This window comes from Mauremys mutica, chromosome 4, assembly GCF_020497125.1.
Source record: "Mauremys mutica isolate MM-2020 ecotype Southern chromosome 4, ASM2049712v1, whole genome shotgun sequence".
Classification (NCBI taxonomy): domain Eukaryota; kingdom Metazoa; phylum Chordata; order Testudines; family Geoemydidae; genus Mauremys; species Mauremys mutica.
This window is the reverse complement of record NC_059075.1, coordinates 63315366-63335637: the sequence shown is the minus strand read 5'-3', so window position 1 is coordinate 63335637 and position 20272 is coordinate 63315366. Positions and strand designations below refer to the sequence as shown.

Below are 20272 nucleotides of genomic sequence, written 5' to 3'. Positions count from 1 at the left end.
GAGGATCTGTCCCTCAATCTGACATTGGTGCATTTCTGGCTATGTTTTACATTTTCATTTTCCATTCTCAGGGCAACATTCCAGTTCTGCTTATCCTATTATTGTGAGATTTATTTGCTGCTTTATCATACTGAAAATACTCTTCTCATTTCAAGCCTGTGTCCATGTTTGCACAATTCCATTCTTATGGTTTTTGAAAGTTATATTTTAAAATAATAAACTTTATGCTGAGGTTTACTACCTCCATGGGGCAGCAACTATTTTCAAACTACTTGTGTGTACAGCCCCTAGCACAGTGGACCCTAATCTTTGATTAAAACCCTTAGGCATTACTGTAATATAAACTGCAATGCCAGGTAAATTTGCCTGTACACACACACTCTCTCTCTCTCTCTCTTCAGTTCTCTGTCCCAGGGCACCAGGCTCTCACTTCCTTCTTTTTCCTCCTCAAAACTTACTCTTCCATCAAGCCCCAAAACTCTAACCCATCAGACCATTACAGTAAAAAAAAATACACACACACAGCTAGAACCATCCTGTAACCTCTATACATATTGTGTTGTCTATGTAAATTGTAAGGCCTTGGGGACAGGGACTTGATTTTTTTAAAAATTGGTCCTGTTCAGGACTGAGCATACTGTCAGCATGTAAAAATAACAAACAGCTGTCTGTTATTGTAGAAAACATAGGAATAAAACACCCATTAGGTTCATTTCATCCTCTCTGGAGCAATTGTCCCTGAAGTCCTGCAAAATAGTAGGGAATTATTTAATATAATGGGCTGGTGGATTATTATATCACCAACAATTTAAAACAAGCAAACAACAATGATTTTACAAATTTATCAAAACTATGGAGTCACAGCTGATGTTGTCAGGGCTGTGGAAAACTCACAGAGCATTGGCTTCTGATTTTGCTGAATTAAATCTGTGAGCTTGTGAAAGGAAAACATGGCGCCTTTGGAACAATGCCTGTTGGGAGCCATGGGGAGGGTAGAGGTAGGATCACTTGGCCTAACCTTTGTCTGTGTTGTATGAAGTGATGAAGGGGTGAGGCAGAAACTGAATCATTTCAAAGAGAAATGCTGCCTGAACCATCCTAGTTCTTATACTTCCTCTTTCACTCAAATGATGGTTTGCAGTGTGGGTATGAGTATTTGAGGACCCCCTGTCTCCTCATCAACTAAAAGGGAAATAGAGTTGATGGCTATTCTGTATTGAATTGTGTGAGGCCAGATCTACACCATAAACTTACATCAGTATAGCTGCATTACTCCGGGGAGTGAAAAATCCACACCCCTGGGTGATGCAGTTATACTGACCTAAACTCCGGTGTAGACAGTGCTATGTTGACGGGAGTGCTTCTCCCATTGCCATACCTACTGCCTTTCATGGAGACAATGGGAGAAACTCTCCCATCAGCGAAGTAGCATCTTCACTGAAGCAGCACAGCTGTGCCGCTGCAGTGTTTTAAGTGTAGACCTGCCTGTAGTGTGGAAGTAGGTTTGTATTTAAAAGTCACTAAAAATTACTTTCACAGGTTGATGCTTGTCTGTTTGTGCCACTCTGTGGTAGTTGCACACAGAGCTCTGGGCAAGCCCTGTGGTTTGAAGTACAGCCAACTCAGAGCCATGGCCCATCTAAAGTAGGATTTAAAGCCATAGTAGCACCTTTTTAGAAAAAGTTTAAATAGTTTGTTTTCATTTTCAGTTTTAGCAAACGTTGCTTATACTGCAGTGTTCGGAGTTTTAAGCACCGCAGCCACTGTGTGTGGTCACTGCACCTTTAAGATTGCATGGTCTGGCAGAGACGACAGCTGGCAGCAGTTGCAGCTAAAGCTGGATCCCCAGAATGAAGTGGAGCTGCATATATCTTGTAAATAAGGACCCAATCATTGTGCTAACTTGATTTATTATGGTTGCTCTGATCCAGTTAAAGTCACTGTAGTTAGCTCACTTGTTTACATTTGAAGAGTTAACATACATGGTTTGAAAACTCAATGTAGATGGGCTTTACTGTCTTATAAAATGGTTAAAAGCAGTGCAGAGATAAAGTGCTAACTCTGAGTGCTCTGGGTTTGTTTGGTATTTGCAAATACAGGCTTTTGAATAGTGCTGAAAAATGTGCTTAGTAACATACACAAACATCTAGTCCAAAATGAACTGACTAATGGGAAAAGTGAGTGCACCAGAGGGACAGGGTATCATCAGATCAGAATAGCTTATGTGGAGTCCTGAGCATGTAAATGTGCACAGTTGCCATTTTCATTGTTTCTGTATACTCCTGCTGTAGGCTTTCCGTATATCTAGTATAACGGGCATAACTAGCTTTCTTGCTTTCAAAATGCACCTATTCTTTGCTCAAGGTATATGATAACTGCCTCTGGTTGATTATGATCCATGCACACAGCTAGTCTGTGTTAAAATTTCCTGTTGCTGTTGCCTTATCCTCCCTTCCACCATCCTTGCTTTTTCCTTTTAATCTACTTGTGCTACCTCTTGTCTTTCAGACTATAAGTTCTTGGAGCAGAGACTGTCCTTTAGTGTACATCTGCACAGTATTTAGCTCAGTGGAGCTGTGTGACATGCTTGAGGTGTCTAGGAGCCATTATACTGTAAATAATAAAATCAATTAAAAATCTGACAGAATAAACTGATTTTAGATTAGACTTTTCCTCATCCACTCAGCCTCTCACTACAAACAATTGCCTCCTCTTTAGCTCTCTTAGACTCTGTCTCTTTAAGTCACTCTGTTCTTGAAAGCCTGGGAGAAAAGAGGCCTTGCAAAATGCTGCCCTGCAATAAACTTCAGCATATGAATAGCAAAGTCCATGCACACTGAGCAGCTTCTCTCTCACACTCGTCATCTACAACCCTGCAGGACAGGGTGGCTTGGTTGAGAAGAGCTATGGCACAGAAACACAGGTGTTTTAAACTCCTATCGAGCAAGTAAAAGCTAAAGATAATCTCTGATGCAATTATCTGGGACTATATAAGAAATCCAAAACACAGTACAGAAGACAAAATGTCATACCTAATTCTCCTTGACAAATATCAGTTCGGTTGGCTCCACCAATTATAAAGCGTGGATTCTCACAGATTTCCTGTAAGATACAAACAAACACATGAGCTGGAAAAATGTGCTTTGTGCTTTCTGTATAGTAAGCCTGGCCCCTGCACTAGCACCTGCTGTAGTTTCGACTAAGAAGGGTAATGTCAGGGCCTGCAACTGTGATGTGGCAGCATAGAATGCTGTCCTGTGGTGAGAGACAGCCCATGAGAGGGCAGCTCCAGCTGGGGAGGGGGCTCGAAATCCACTGGAGAGGAGGCAGCTGGAAAGTGGTTAGAGAAGAAGGTGAAAAGAGGCGGTGCTGAGGTAAAAGGGAATTTGCCAGAGGAAGCTGGATCTTGAAGGGCAGTGTGGCAGGAGCCCAGCTGCAAGGGTACAGAGCATGTGACTGATGAGGTTGACCATTGAGACACTGACAGGGAATGCAGTTTGGGTGTGTGGGCAATGGGTGTGGCTCTCCGGGTGAGGAGCTGTCATCCTGGGCAAACCTGTTGGAAAGCGGGGCAATCATTGCAGCAGCCAATCAAAGGAGCATCACAAGCTGGAGAGAGGCATAGGCAGGGGTGAAGCTCGACTTCAGCCAGGGAGAGGAGAATTCCGTCTTGGGATGACAGAGCATGTTGCTGACAAATTTATTTTACTGTGATGGCAATTTACATTTAATCATTTTCTGAAGCGCGTATTTGATGTTACTTCATGTTATTTATGTTCTTGCCAAATTTCTGGGTTTTCCTTTATAAAGTTTAAAATGGAAGGTTATCTCCATTGAACTGGTTTGCCTCTTCCAAGCCTCACAGAAGGCATACCCTATCTGAGCCTGGGTCACTGCGTCCATTTAGAAATGAAATGGGAGTTATGTCAATGTGATGGCCAAAGAACCTACAGAAAAACCATCTGCTGCAGGGGTTTGATTGCAGTTTCCTTTCAGAGGTGCTTTTTGGGGCCCTATGAGGTCAGATGTGCAGAACTTCGGAAAAAGTATAGCCTCCATCCAGAAGGGTTTGGTATCTGGAATTTGAGAGACCTCTTCTGGGCCAGCTGCACAGGGCATAGTTACAAATACATTAACATTTTGAGGGGATCGGATAGAAGAATTGTGTTCAAAGTGTGTGTGTGGGAGGAAGTTAAAATTGGGGTGGGATGAGGAAAGGCAGGATGGCAAGCCAGGGCTGGGAAACCAGTGCAGTTCAGTAAAATTTAGGTCTACAGACCCTAGGATTCTCACTGACAAAGGCGGAGACGCATTCCCCAGAAAACTGGAAACGTCTCTGGGGCAGGTCACGTGTGGGGGATAAGGCTCACATTTTCAAAAGCGGCCACAGGTTTTGAGTGTTTCAGTTTGTAGGTGCCCAACTTGAGACAACTAGGTGAAGATGAACTGGCAGGGTGGAGAGAGCACTGATGCCATTTTGGGAAGAAAGGATCCCTGTAATGATCCCTCTTTAACTCCCCCTCCCCACTAGTCTGCTCTTTGAGTCCTCGCTTCATGAGCTGTGCTTTCCTTCATTTCTGTTAAAGATTTTCTACTTTTTTCCCTAGTTGCAATATTGAATTGTCAAAATTACACTTGAAAAAGGTAATGCTGCTACAATCTGCCCCTTCAAGGCATGATTCTCCTATGGCCTGCCCCAGCAAAGTCATTTACACCTGTGCAAAGTGGGTGTAAAGGGCTCACAGATCAGAACATTAATATTTTACACCCACTCTGCACAGGTGTAAATTACTAATGGCTTGTCTGCATTCGAGAAGCTAAACCAATTGGTGCCTTTTCGGTTGATTGAAAAGCAGCTTGCATCTACATTTAAAAATGCTTCAATAAATGCTGGCAGAGGTAGAAATCAGTGTAACTTACCTCAGAATTGAACCTAGACTGTAACGCAATTCAAGTAGAAACATTTTCATATGCGGTAACTGTTCGTTCCCTAAGCTGGGCAAGGAACCAGGCTGGAGGAGGAGGGAAGAGAGGACAGCCAGCCCCATTTGGGAAGAGCCTCCCCTACTTCTTAGCAGGCGTCATCCGTGAATTTCATAGCCCAGGTTAGGGGGAAAAGGGACATATGCCAACCGTGGGAACCCATATGCAAGGTTAGAAGAAAAAGAGAGACCCCCAAGCAGAGCCCATCTCCCAGGCAAAGATATGGTGGCAGAGAAGGAACTTCCAACCAGGTACCCAAACTCCTGAGATGGGGATAAAGAGAGAGAGATCTACTTAATGACCCCATCTCCTGTGCTGGAGGGGGGAAAAAAGAAACCACACCTCAGGACCCCGTTTCCTGGGAAGTAGCAAGGGTGGGGAGAGAAAACAAGCTCCTCCCAGGAACCCCATTTTCTGGCTGTAGGGGAGAAGAGAGACCAGCAACAGTGGGTACAGCTATATAGAATGTCAAGAGTACTAGAGACAGTTCTTAGGGACTGTAGCTGCAGCCTGAAGCTTTTTCAGTATGAACAGCACAGTGATGGACTTTCTGAAGCTCATATTTCTGGTCTAATTGTTTCTTTGGTATGAGACCATTTTTTCTCCTCCCCAGTAGTTGGCTCAGGGATGCACTAATTTTGATGTAACTATCTGGGTTATTCCTATCGCAGAATTGAGACAAGTGTCCAATAACGACAAATTTCCGGCCCTCTACAACAGTCATCTCATTCTGCCGACTGCTGGGAAATGAGAAAGTGGCCTTTATTTTCGTGTCTTAGTCAGCTGGCTGGGGGATTAAATTCTGTAAAGTCAGATGTTTGAGATATCTTATAACTTCTCTCCATCCACTTGATTTGTTGGAAACATTCTTCCCGACGCTGCTGTCATGCTTGTCTTGAAAATTGGCATAGAGTCCTGTGGGAAGTTTCAGATTATAGGAGTACATTTTCTAACCCTGCCAATGTACTTCAACTGACTCCTGCTCCCACTGAAGTCAATGGTGAAACTATCATTGACCAGAAAGAATGAAACTAGACTCAGAGTACGAACTTCAGGATTTGGCACATTGTCTTTTAGTTTAATGTAGCTGGATATTTAAATACTTCCAAACCTGCCAGTTAAAAAATAAACAAACACACCACTGTGACGTTCCCGCCTGGTGTTATCTGGACCGCTGATCTGCTAGGTCACTCCAATCCTTGACTCTGTGAGCCAGCTTTTCCCTGTTCTGTTGTGAGAACCCCCACTCCTGGGCTGTTCATGCACAGCCTCAGGCATGTAAGCTGCTCCCAGTTACTTGCAACTGAATGACACTAGCCAATATCTCTGGTCCCAGACACAACCCTAGGAACCTCTGTCTTGCAGTGTCCAGTTATGCCCGCTGGACACTGCAAGCTTATATAAGTTCATCAATTTAACAAAGAAATTGATGTGTACCAGGCTTGTTATCCCAAGGGGAGTCTCTGACATGCTTCAAACCAAACGCACTGCTTCAGATAGAATAAACAAACAGATTTATTAACTATAAAGCTAGATTTTAAGTGATTATAAGTCACAACATAAGTCAGATTTGGTCAAATGAAATAAAAACAAAATGCATTCTAAGCTGATCTTAACACTTCCAGTGCCCTTACAAACTTAGGGCTTGGCTACACTTGCAAGTTGCAGCGCTGGTGGAGGCTTTCCAGCGCTGCAATTATTCTCCGTCCACACTTGCAAGGCACATCCAGCGCTGCAACTCCCTGGCTGCAGCGCTGGCTGTGCACCCGTTCGGGTTGGGGTATAAGGAATGCAGCGCTGGTGATCCAGCGCTGCTCATCAGGTGTGGACACATACCAGCGCTTTAATTGGCCTCCAGGGAATAAGGAGATATCCCATAATTCCTGTTCAGCCACTCTGCTCATCAGTTTGCACTCTACTGCTCTGGCCTCAGGTGACCCGCCCTTTAAGTGCCCCGGGAATTTTAAAAATCCCCTTCCTGTTTGCTGCAGCCAGGTGTGGAGTGCAATCAGTTAATCTTTCCAGGTGACCATGCCTCCACGTGGCAAACGAGCCCCAGCATGGAGCAATGGCAAGTTGCTGGACCTCATTAGTGTTTGGGGGGGAGGAAGCTGTGCAGTCCCAGCTGCGCTCCAGCCGTAGGAATTATGATATCTTTGAGCAGGTATCAAGGTCCATGCTGGATAGGGGCCATGATCGGGACGCACTGCAATGCAGGGTTAAAGTAAAGGAGCTGCGGAGTGCCTATTACAAAGCCCGCGAGGGGAACCGTCGGTCCGGCGCTGCCCCCACGACCTGCCGTTTTTACAGGGAGATGGACGCGATACTTGGGGGTGACCCCACTGCCAATCCGAGGACCACAATGGACACTTCTGAGCAGGGTGGGGGACAGGAGCAGCAGCAGGAGGAGGAGGAGGAGGAGGCGGCGGTGGGGTGTGTGTGGAAATCGCGAGTGAAGCTACTGGGATGGGGGAAGATACCCCAGAGTCCCAGGAGGCATGCAGCCAGGAGCTCCTCTCAAGCCAGGAGGAAGGAAGCCAATCGCAGCAGCCAGCAGTTGCTGAAGGACAAACAGAGGAGCGAGTTACCGGTAAGCGGCTTTTATTTTCAGGGTGGAAATGTTTCGGGAGAGGAGGGGGGGTTAGGGCTGCATACATGCATGCCTAGATGTGGAATAGCCCATTGATGTGGTCTATCACGTCGCGGTAATCGGCTGCAGTAATCTCCTCAAAAAGTTTCAGCCAGAGCGTGGGCAATGTGCCTGTGCAGGTTTATAGGGAGAGCCACTGTGGTCCTTGTCCCAGTCAGGCTAACACGTCCGCGCCACTGTGCCGCGAGGGGTGGGGGGACCATTGCTGCACACAGGCAAGCTGCATAGGGGCCAGGGCGGAATCCGCATTGCTGTAGAAGACCTTCCCGCTCTTCCCTTGAGACCCGCAGCAGGGAGATATCTTCCAGGAGTAACTCCTGTGGAAAATGTTGGGAGACTGTTTAGTGCAGATCCCCCCTGTAGCTGCTTGCTGTCCCCAACTCACAGAAACCCCTGCACAGCCCTGAAGCAATCTCAGTACTCCTTACTCACCATTTTGTGTCTCCTGTTGTGTTATGTGTGGTCTTATTTGGTATGGGAAAAGAATGCTAAAGTGAACACTGAATACTCCTTCAGTGTGTGGGAATTACTGCTTGGATGAGATAATTAACAATGCTACCCTGTTAAATGTTGCCATTTTTGCCTTCAAGAAGTGACCTTGACTGCTGGACTGCCCAGAACTACCACAGCACAGAGACTACAAAATCTGAGGAAAAAGCCGTGAAAAATCAAGGAAGACATGCTGAAAACAGTTATTGATCACTCTGCTTGAGAGAGTAAACAGCTGCAGGAGTGGAGAGAAAGGGAAAGCAGGATCCGCCAGAGGGAAAGCAGGATCCGCCAGAGACATTGGCGGAGAAACGCTGTGGCAAAGAGGAAAAGCACAGACCAGCTGCTAGGCATCCTGGCGTGCCAAGCGGACTCTCTCCAGGCACTCGTAGCCATGCAGGCAGAGCAGTCCCGTGCTGCCCCACAGCCCCCCCGTCCCAAATTTTATTCTCTTCTGCCCCAATGTTAGCTCCAAACCCCCTTCCCCAGCATCCAGGTTCTTACCACCACCAGCTGCCTCCAACACCTGTACGTTCATCAACCAGCCCTGAGAACTACGACCCTTACCCTCTGCACTCAACCCCCATCACCATGCAGTATATGCACCCTGAAGTGCAGCAGCCATTGCACAGCACTGCAGACAGGACATATGCAAACTTGTGACTTTACAGTTCACCAACCCACCCCCCTGCCCTAGGTTCCTGAAATGTTGTGTGTCTGTCAATGAAGTATTTTTCTTTTCAATAAAATAAATCTTGCCTTTGAAAACAGTCTTTATTATTGCAGATAGTGAAAGATACCTTATCCCAGTAAAGAAACAGTCACTGGGAATCATGTTAGGGATAATAGAATCCTAACAGTGTAACCACTGCACTTCACTCCCATGCAAGGCAGCAAACATTACTGTTGGCTTTCAGCCTCAAATTGTTCCCTCAAGGCATCCCTAATCCTTGTAGCCCTGTGCTGGGCCTCTCTAGTAGCCCTGCTCTCTGGCTGTGCAAATTCAGCCTCCAGGACTTGAACCTCGGTGGTCCATGCCTGACTGAATGTTTCACCCTTCCCTTCACAAATATTATGGAGGGTACAGCATGCGGATATAACCGCGGGGATGCTGCTTTCCCCCAAGTCTAGCTTCCCATACAGGGACCGCCAGCGGGCTTTTAAACGGCCAAAAGCACACTCCACAGTCATTTGGCACTGGCTCAGCCTGTAGTTGAACCGGTCCTTGCTCCTGTCAAGCTTCCCTGTATAGGGTTTCATGAGCCAAGGCAGTAACGGGTCAGCGGGGTCTCCAAGGATCACAATGGGCATTTCGACGTCCCCTACTGTGATCTTCCTGTCTGGGAAATAAGTCCCTGCCTGCATCTTCCTGAACAGGCCACTGTTCCGAAAGATGCGTGCATCATGCACCTTTCCAGGCTAGCCTGTGTAAATGTCAATGAAACACCCATGGTGATCCACAAGCGCCTGGAGAACCATAGAGAAATACCCCTTCCAATTAACGTACTCTGATGCTAGGTGGGGGGGTGCCAGAATAGGAATATGCGTCCCATCTATCGCCCCTCCACCGTTAGGGAAACGAAACCCATTTGTGCAAAGCCATCCACAATGTTCTGCACGTTCCCCAGAGTCACGGTCCTTCTTAGCAGGATGCGATTAATTGCCCTGCAAACTTGCATCAACACGATTCCAACGGTCGACTTTCCCACTCCAAACTGGTTCCCGACCGACCGGTAGCTGTCTGAAGTTGCCAGCTTCCAGATTGCAATAGCCACCCGCTTTTCCACCGTCAGGGCAGCTCTCAATCTTGTGTCCTTGCGCCGCAGGGTGGGGGCGAGCTCAGCACACAGTCCCATGAAAGTGGCTTTTCTCATACGAAAGTTCTGCAGCCACTGCGCGTCATCCCAGACTTCCATGACGATGTGATCCCACCACTCAGTGCTTGTTTCCCGAGCCCAAAAGCGGCGTTCAACGGTGCTGAGCATTTCCGTGAATGCCACAAGCACTGTAGTGTCACACGCGGCAGGCGACTCGATATCATCGATATCATTGTCGGACTCCTCACTGTCACTTTGGAGCTGAAGGAATAGCTCAACTGCCAAACGTGTTGTGCTGACGACACTCATCATCACAGTCCTCAGCAGCTCGGGCTCCATTTCCCACAGAAATCGCGATTCACAGACAGAGAGTAAAAAACAGCAAGCGACTCACAATGGTGCCAAACGTGGCCGGAAAAACTGTGAATGCTGGGATGCGAAGCGATGCACCACGGGGCGTTGGGACAGGAAGCGGAATGACCCGCACCCTTCCGTCCCTTCCCACAACCCACAGCGCAAAAATGGGACGAGGTGCTCTGTGGGATAGCTGCCCACAATGCACCTCTCAATACAGCGCTGCAAATGCTGCAAGTGTGGCCACACTGCAGCGCTGGCCCTGCACAGCTGGACGACCAGCGCTGCAAACTACCAGCGCTGCAACTTGCAAGTGTAGCCAAGCCCTTAGATGCTTCTCACCACAGGTTGGCTGGTTGCTCTTCAGCCAGGCTCTCCCCTTTGATCAGCGCTTCAGTCGCTTGATGTGGTGTGTGTAGGTGGGAGAGAGAGAGAGCATGGCAAATGTCTCTCCCTTTTATCATGTCCTTTCTTCCCTTTTGGCTTTGCCCCCCTGCCCCCTTCAGAGTCGGGTGAGCATTACCTCATCGCAGTTCCAAACTGACCAAAGGAAGGGGGGGTGACTCCCTCCAGAGTCTAACAGATGCTTTTGTTGCTGCCTAGGCCAGCGTCTTTTGTTCCTGTGGGGCTGGGCTGGGTTTGTCCCATACCTGCCCTGATGAGGTGTGAACTGCCTCTCTGCTCCTGGAGAGCTTTTGTCTGGGCTTGCTTTAAGCCATGAGGATATATTTTCAAACTTGTAACTATATACATGAAATTATAACCCATAAACATAACTATAACATCACTATAACAACAATGCTCAGTACATCATGAGCCTTCCGAAGACACTAGACATGACAAAATTTGCATTGGATACCACACAGTCATTTTACAAGGATGAACATGGGGGTGCTGGGTGTTCCCCCAAGGTACAGAGTGTCACAACCACCCACTGTGTAATTTCACATGGCATCATATTCAATTACAAATTATACACAAAACAAAAGGCAGGAATCGTACAGTGGTCATGTGGACAGATGCAGGTGTAATATAAATATATTTCTGAGCTGAAGACAAAGGCAATATTCTGCAAACCATCTCAGTTTTCCTTACTACTCTCAGAGGCCTCCCATCCCCCATAGGGAAATTTTGTAAAATTGCATATCATTGCTTGAACCAGTTCAACTCCTATGGTGATAGTAATGCTGCCATCCCTAGTGCAGACCAGCTGCTGGTGTTTTAAGTATCATGCCATCTAAAAGATGATCAGAGCAGAAATCACTGGCATGGGATGTAAAATGCCAGTGGCACAGAAAAAAAATAGTGGGTATCAGCACCCACTACAGCCCCTCCTCCCCATCCCGATCAGCTCCTCCCACTCCACCCAGTACCTCCTGCCCGCCAGTGACCCTGTCCATCAGCTCCTCTCCCTCCCTCCCTCCCAGTGCCTCCCACCCACCGTGGAACAGCTGTTCAGCAGCGTGCAGGAGGTGCTGGGGGGGAGGAGTAGGAGTGAGGGGGGGCGTGCTTGGGGGAGGGGGTGGGAAGAGGTGGGCAGGGATGGAGGCTTGGGGGAAGGGGTGGAGTGGGGATGGGACCTGGGGCATATCGGGGGTCAAGCACCCCCGGCAACTCATAAAGACAGCTCCTATTCTTGACCCCCTTCTATGGTCTGCTCAAGCACTCCCCTGTTAGGTCTCAGGCCTCTAGCCATCACCTCTTTGTGGGAAGAAACCCGCATCCCCGTCCTTTCTGAGTGGTTTAGGGGCTGTGCTCCCTTGCACTTCACTGTGATGTCCCAGCAGGCCTGACCGGAGTCCAGTGCCTGTGCTTTGCTTTCTCTCAAAGGACTATATGCCAGTGGTTACAAGTAACCAAAGCACTCTTCCAAAGCAGAGTGCATATGTTTTAGGACAAAAACAATTTAGAGAAAACATATCAAACAATAAAAAGTATAAACACATACTGTACTGGTGGCTCCCCCTCAAACCTATGGAGACCCTGGTAGCTTCCAGTCCTTCTAATCTATTAGCAGGGTTTGGCTCCCCTTGGTCAAAGGGTCAAATCCATTGGTTGGATTAAAATGAGGGTCTCTTAGTCAGTTTAAGCTCAGCCTTTTATACCAAAAGCCCTTTCTTTGTCTCATTAGGCCTCTGGGACCCAGGCTGAACCAGTTAATCCAATTCTCTCTAGGGGTGCTACTTCTCTGGAGTTGCTTATCCATCCCAGGAGTCATAGTTATCACTGATTTTAGTTCCTGGTTTATGCAGATAGATAACTTTTTACAAGGGTGATACAGTAGGATCACAAAGATACAGATAACCTTCAGAAAGTTAATATCATATTCTTCCCCCCACCCCCAAAGAGCCTGCCTGAGTTTGCAATATCTGCCACACATGCCCATTAAACTTCACAGAGAGCATTTTGCATTATAGTAGTACTGCCTTAGAAAGACTTCTTAATAATCTTTAATGAATCAATGAGCAAAGGGTATGATAAATGGGTAGGTAAAAGTACTGCCAGAGAGTCTTCCGATTAATCTGTCAGTGTTAATGTATCAAAACAGGATTGTAGCAGGCCCCCTTTTCAGTCTTTCATTGTAATGTAATGAAGTCCATTTCTCATGTCTGAATGCTATTGTAATCTCTTTAGTAATTTCACATTGTTGGTAATTTAAAGGGGAGCATTTAGTAACCTCATTCTGCAATCAGATGCCTACCCCTCGCTAATGGCACATTGCAACATACCATAAAGAGACTTTAGCAAAGTCCCCACAGTGTCCTCACCAGGTGATGTATCATAATGTAGTCATCATAGCAGCCTCATCATGTGAGATATTGTAATACAATCCCTTCAGCATCCTCCTTGTATGATAGATTGTAGTGCAATTCCCTCTGCGCACTTGTGGCATGGTGAATAGCAATATAATCCCATTAGTGCCTTCAAGGCACATCATATTTTACTGGGTATACTGTGCCTTCAAGGCACATCCCTGGGTATACTGATGGCGTAATGGGATCTTCTTTGCAACCCTATGATATAGTTACTATCTTGTACTGTGATAACCTATGCTTCCTTGTGGTAGAATTATTATTTATTATGTGTACTGTAGTAGTGCCGAGAGGCCCCAGTTCCGAGCTTACAATCTAAGTAATATATCTGTAAGAAGGTGGCACATTCTGTGGTTCTGCACAGGAATGCAGGGCTCTTCTGTTGAAATCCCTATTTCCAGATGCTTGAACCCCCATATAGAGATGCAGATGTATTTTTGCTGAGTCACTTCAAGTTTAGAAAGGCAGCATGGTTTAGTAGGCTGAGCTGAAGACTGGAAATCAGGAATTCCTGATGTCTAATCCCAGCTCTGTCACTAGCTTGTTGTATAGCCTTGGGCAAGTCACTTAACCACATTGTACCTCAGTTTTCCCATCTGTAAAATAGGGATAATACTTACCTACCTTACAAGTGTGTTATGGGACTTAATTAGTTAACGATCATAAAGACTCCAAAAATAAGTAAGCCCCCACAAAGAAGTACATTCACTGGCCTATTGAGGGATAGCTCAGTGATTTGAGTATTAGCCTGCTAAACCCAGGGTTGTGAGCTCAATCCTTGAAGAGGCCATCTAAGGAACTGGGATAAAATTCTGTCTGGGGATTGGTCCTGCTTTGAGCAGGGGGTTGGACTAGATGACCTCCTGATGTCCCTTCCAACCCTAATATTCCATAAGTGTTCTAATGTACAAGATAATTTAAGTATTAACTTCAGAGCACTCTGATGTAAAGTTTATTTTCTGAAGATAGCTCTCAGGTTCCTTTGGGGTTTTTTGTATAGTCTCTTCAAGGTCTTGGGGCAGATTCTCAGCCCCAGTTCTGTTCCCTTTGTGGCACCTGAGCAGTACAAAGGGTATTTTATGTAGTTGCAGCTGGCCAGTTGAGAATCCGCCAGCAGAAGGGAATACTCAGTTGGTGAAAAGTCATTGGAGCCAGCTCCTCTATCAGTCTACCCCAGCCACTGGGGGAGAGGGGGACCAGGAGGGGGAGGTGAGGAGATGTGATGGGGTGCAGATGGGATGGAGCAGAGCATATTGTCACTTAGGAAGCAGCGCTAGATGTTTTAAGTTAGAACAACTCCTAAATGTTCTAATTTGCATTAGGACCAGGACAGCTTGAGAATCAAAGAGCTGAAAGCAGCTCCCTAATGGTCTTGATCCAGTTCTTCGCTAGTAGAAGAGAGAGGTGCAGTAGAGAATCAGGTCCTTGAGTTTTTCTTGTCTTACACTCTCAATTAGATGATTTGATCTTATGCAGTAACTGTGAGGTATTAATTATATACTATTCATGTAAACCAATTTAAAGTATAGTTTCAACATAAACACTGGGTGGGATCCTGCAATCCTTACTCGGGCAAAACTTTCATAGATGTTAACTGAAGTTTTGCCTGAGTAAAGCCTGTGTGTATTCAGATCATGTTATGGCAGTCGCTAGCTGACTAGAATTACATGCTTCTGTTCCCCTGTGCCTCTGACAAAGTTCACTGCTGCTGTATATGGCAGTCTGTCCTTCTGACAGTAACCCAAAGACCAGTCCCCATTCCTTCACAGCATAGGCAATTATTTAAGAGGTAGAAGGTGGGAGATCAGATTTCTTTATGTTGTTAGTGGTTCCTCAGTGGCTTCAGGGCCAGATATCTGAGAGCGGATTGGTTCCTAGGCTGTGAATCCCTGTCTCAGTTACAAGAACTATTTCATTGCAACTTTAATGCAGTGAGATGTCACGGAGAAACCCTTCCTCAAATTGCAGTTCTATATTCCCAGCCTAAGTGGAGAGTTACCAAAATTCTGAGCATCCTGCACATGCAATATTGGGCTATATTCATCTAGTGGATTGATCTTAGGACTGGAAGTCAGGAAGCCTAGACTCTATTCCTGTTTCTATCACTGACTCCCTGTGGGACCTTGGGTCAATCACTTAATCTCTAAACCTCAGATTACCCATCCGAAGAACAAGGCTAATAATGTGCTTTGTAAAGCACTTTGATATCTACAGATGAGAAGTGCTAATTAGGTGTAGAGCAGCGGTTCTCAACCAGGGGTGCATGTACCCAGGGGGTATGCAGAGGTCTTCTAGGGGGTACATCAACTCATCTAGCTAGTTGCCTACTTTTACAACAGGCTACATAAAAAGCACTAGCGAAGTCAGTACAAACTAAAATTTCATACAGACAATGACTTGTGTATACTGCTCTATATGCTATACACTGAAATGTAAGTAAAATATTTATATTCCAGTTGATTTATAATTATATGGTAAAATGAGGAAGTGAGCAATTTTTCAGTCATAGTGTGCAGTGACACTTGTATTTTTATGTCTGATTTTGTAAGCAAGTAATTTTTAAGTGAGGTGAAAGTTGGGGCTACGCAAGACAAATCAGACTCCTGAAAGGGGTACAGTAGTCTGGAAAGGTTGAGATCCAGTGGTGTAGAGCATGATTATTATTATTATTATTATTAATAATACTAGAGATGCAACAACGTTTGCATGCTGCACAGCACCCGCTATCATATTAATTTTTTTAATTCCTTCACTATTGCCAGAATAGTAATACTTAACACTTATATAGCACCTTCCATTCAAGAATCTCAAAGGGCTTAGCATAATAATTAGTAAAAATAATACTTACAAGTATGTTATTTATTCAATTCCCATTAAGGTGACCAGACAGCAAGTGTGAAAAATCAGGATGGGGAGGGGGAGGTAATAGGAGCCTATATAAGAAAAAGGCCCAAAAATCAGGACTGTCCCTATAAAATCTGGACATCTGGTCACCCTAATTCCCATCCTATAGAGGGGGAAACTGAGGTACAAACAGGTTAAGTGATTTGCATCAAGTAACTCGGCAAGTCAGTGGCAGTGAGGAATAGACCCCATATCTCCCAGTCTTGTACTTTAATCTATAGACCTTGCTCCATTTAAAATGTACATTTGTTCCTTCTGGGAGAACACCATGTATACAACATACATATGGTAGTCAGGGAAAGGCAGCAGAGTTAAAGGTGGTATTAGAATGGTCTCTCGGTACTTCCAAACTGTCGGGCATTTTTTGTTTTGTTTTAAACTACAGCTTTTGAATTACCTGATTCTTAAACTATTTTTAAAATAACTACAATGTCCTAAGAATACTGTTGTAAATTTATCTATTTACAATCTTAACTCTATTTTAACAAAGTCTCCCCCCCCCAGCATTTAAGTAAGAATGGAAGATGTCAGTATCTTTATGGAATGGATATGTACTTCTGTAGTTTAGCCTTGAACTTCTGGTGGTTTGATGTATGCTTTAATCCTTTAGCAGAATACCCTTGGTGGCAGTATTACTGCATCATATTAATTTGTCTTTATGGTGTCCTATTATTAGCATATTACTGCTATTCCTGACTGTAACATTATCAGACAAGTTCTTCTCCTAGCAGGGAAGCACATTTGAGATGTAGTTCTAAATACCAGTGAAGCAAAGTCTTGGGTCAATCTGCAGACTGCAGCAACAAATACAAGAAACTCTAGCTTCAGTTTATGGGAGGAGGAGGAGGAATGGATTATAAGGGAAGCTGCCGATGTATCTGCTTCTGAAAGTTCACATAGAGAGAAAGGATCCTCTCACTATAATATACTACAATATTTTGCATTTATATGCACTTTTCAAGATCTCAAAGCACATTACAAAGGTGGGTGTTCTGCCTTTTACAGCTAAGGAAACAGGCAGAGAGAGGGTAAGGCATAATTTTTCAAAAAGTGCGAGCTAATTTAAAGTTCCTTATCCTTAGGTATCTAATTTGAGACAATGACGACCTGATTTTCAGAGGTGCTCAGCACCCACATCTGCATATTTACAGCTGAGTCTGTTCAACAGCTCCAATGAGCCTCAAGTTGGTCATCCAAACACTGTCACTCCAAATTAGTGGACACATTTGAGAATTTGGGCCTTACTGACTAGCCCATCATCACACAGCACAGTGCCAGAGCCAGGATTAGAATCCAGATCTCCTGACTTCTAGTGTCCTGCTCTAACTTCTAGACCAGGGGTCGGCAACCTTTCAGAAGTGCTGTGCCGTGTCTTCATTTATTCACTCTAATTTAAGGTTTTGAGTGCCAGTAATACATTTTAATGTTTTTAGAAGGTCTCTTTCTATAAGTCTATAATATATAACTAAACTATTGTTGTATGTAGAGTAAATAGGGTTTTAAAAATGTTTAAGCATCATCATTTAAAATTAAATTAAAATGCAGAGCCCCCCAGACCGGTGGCCAGGACCCCGGTAGTGTGAGTGCCACTGAAAAGTAGCTTGCGTGCCACCTTTGGCAAATGTGCCATAGGTTGCCTACCTCTGCTCTAGACTATGCTGTCTCCTTTATATCAATGAAAATTAGCATTGAAACAGTGTGGAAAATAATTTAGGATCTGATACTCAGATTTTTAGGTTGCATTTCTGTGTATTGTACAACCCTGTGCACACTGTTGGCACATAATATTTATTATACAGCTCTCAAATTGCATCAAAGATGATTCTATAAGGGCGGATTAAAGATCACTGGGATAGGGGCCCAAAACTCTGAGGTGTCCTAGAAACCAAAGGCTTAATCCTCCACCTTGTGCAATCATTTATACCTGTGCAACGTGGGTGTTAAATGCTACCCTTTACAGTTTAACACTTCCATTGATCCACATACCTTTATTCAGTTCTCCTCTGATATCCATTGACTATGCCACTACATGCTGCTGTATCACTTTACCTCCTGTGGATGTCTGAGAAAGCATCTCCCTTGCCAGTCAATTCAATTGCTGCTCCACTTAACTGATACCCAGATATTTCTATAGAAACGCTGGGGCAGTAGATAGGCTAAACAGAAATGTTTTTAACTCACTCCCTTAGAAATTCTCCTTCTAGTTTTGATTGAACTGTCCTGCTTTTTAAAGATTGGTTCTGCCTCATGCTCTGTCAATACATAGAGAGACGAACTTCAGTGATGTTGCATGAGATGTAACTCAATGCAGCTCTTATCCCAGATTGTATGGATTACTCCTGCATAAGATATCAGTATAGGCTGGGACTAAATATCTTCCTGCCCTTCATTTTCTCACTGTGTGGAGCAATAACTGTAATGGACCTTTACAGTCATCGTTTGGTTCTATAATACCCACATTCCAAGGCCACTGGCCTTCTAGCTTTATGCTGTCATCAGCTCAATCTATGATGTTTCATTATGGCACAAAAGTATGGGCCAATGCTGCACATATGTAAAAGGAAGCCCATAATAATCAGAGATGGATAAAAGCAAAATCCTCCAAATTTGGCCTTCACAATTAGAGGGGCCCAGGTGAAGTAGTGAAACAATAACAGGCGGCAGCACAATGTACAGCTTGTCGGATGAGCTGGGCTGCCTCACTTGGAAGGAAATATTAGGAGTGAGAGGAAAAACAAGCGTCCATCTAGGATTGGGATTCAGGACCTTGGAGGGAGAATTCATTCTGAGGGGAAGGCTGTAGGGAGAAGTCTGTCAGAAAGGGCAGAAATATTGGTGAATTTGGGACCCAGTAAACATTAATCCACGTTGGTAATTATTATAACCCCCCAGTTCATGGCAGACAGATAATGGGATAACCAGCTTTGCATTTAGGAACAAGTGATACTGGAAGTCAATGACGAGATGATAAAATAAAAGAAAATGGTCAAGATTCTGCTCTGTTACACCCATGCAACTTTTTTGACTTAACTGGAGTGACATGGGTATAACTCAGAGCTGTACTTCCAAAGGTACTTCTGAAAATGAAAAGGTGGGCCCAAGGGGCTATTTGTAGTAAAATAAAATTAAGAAACCCACCAGTAAAATAAAGTAGTGTTGAAAAAATAAATCTATGCAGGCCCCAGTATGTGTGTTGGAGAAAGAGGAGAGGGTTTAAAATTTGTTTTGTTTGGTGTCTTCAGATGAGAAAATTCCAAACAAATCAGAGCAAGTAAAAGCCAATTAAAATACATTTCAAAAAAATAAAGAAAGTTCCAAGTAATCAATCCAAGGTCTTATTGATTTTCAGGTGATTGTTTATATTCTCCCTACCTTCCCTATCCCCACAGATCCTAGACAGTAATTTCCAAATCCTAGAAAAAGCTAAAGAAATATGTTTCCAGTGTATATTTTCTACCAAGGGAATGTGCTCAGTACAGATAACTGCATTCATTATATTTATAAATAGAAAAGGGCATTCAGTGTTTTAATTAGACTGACAAGTTACTCACTGTGGGTCTTTTCCACTCAAACTTGATGGGTAGTTTCTGGCTGTAGAAGAGGGAGCTCTCATTAGGTGGGAAATCAGGATCCACATAAAGAATCTTCTTTTCCAGGCATTTCTTGTGGAGTTCTTCAAAGGTCTTTTCCCGTACTCCAATAATGGGCTGGTTGCGACTGATGATAGCAGAGTAGATACCCCCTGAACCTCCTCCCGTTTCAGCTGTTGTGCTAATGTTGGTGCTGGGAACTGACCCAGTCTCTGTCTGTTGAGCCACCACAGCATTTATGGCCGACGGCATGGAAATCAGATTTAAACAAAATTAAAAAAGAAAGGAAAATAAAAAGGAAGCTCTTGCAACCTGCACGAAAACTACAGAAAAGAGGAAGTCACTGCAAAAAAAAACAGTTTAACAGCTCTCTCTTTTGACTGCAAGTGTCCAAGTCACTTTAAAAGTAATAAAATGTCATGGGATAGAGCAATTTGTATGTCATCCTGATCTTCTTCCTGTGGTAATTTTTATCAGCAATCAAAATTTGTTCCTTGACAGGAAACAAGAGAAATTGTTGAGTAACTTTTCTGTCTAGGGTTGGTGTGTCTACAGCATGTGTGTGAGAGTGTGTCTGTGTCCGGTAGAGATTTCAACAAGGAAAACTAAAAATAAACATGGAGAGAGAGAGAGAGAGAGAGTGTCAATTTGATGTGTAGTTTCTTCCTATTC

The 20272-nt window shown here is 44.5% G+C and overlaps 1 protein-coding gene across 5 annotated transcripts in view; it reads right to left on the bottom strand.

The window, feature by feature from the left end:
• The window catches only part of CAPN3 (calpain 3), a 63980-nt gene extending 44065 nt beyond the window's left edge, over positions 1-19915 (bottom strand). For 2 of the 5 annotated variants that reach the window (XM_045015937.1, XR_006579175.1), the window contains exons 1-2: positions 19562-19913; positions 3033-3102 (exon numbers count right to left, since the gene is read on the bottom strand). In XM_045015937.1, the coding sequence (XP_044871872.1) occupies positions 3033-3102; positions 19562-19852 (361 nt within the window). In that variant the 5' untranslated portion in view covers positions 19853-19913. Of the gene's footprint in view, positions 1-3032; positions 3103-19561 lie in introns of all 5 variants that reach the window. The other 3 variants (XM_045015939.1, XM_045015940.1, XM_045015938.1) reach the window with 3 other exon arrangements.
• Positions 19916-20272: the final 357 nt, after the last annotated feature.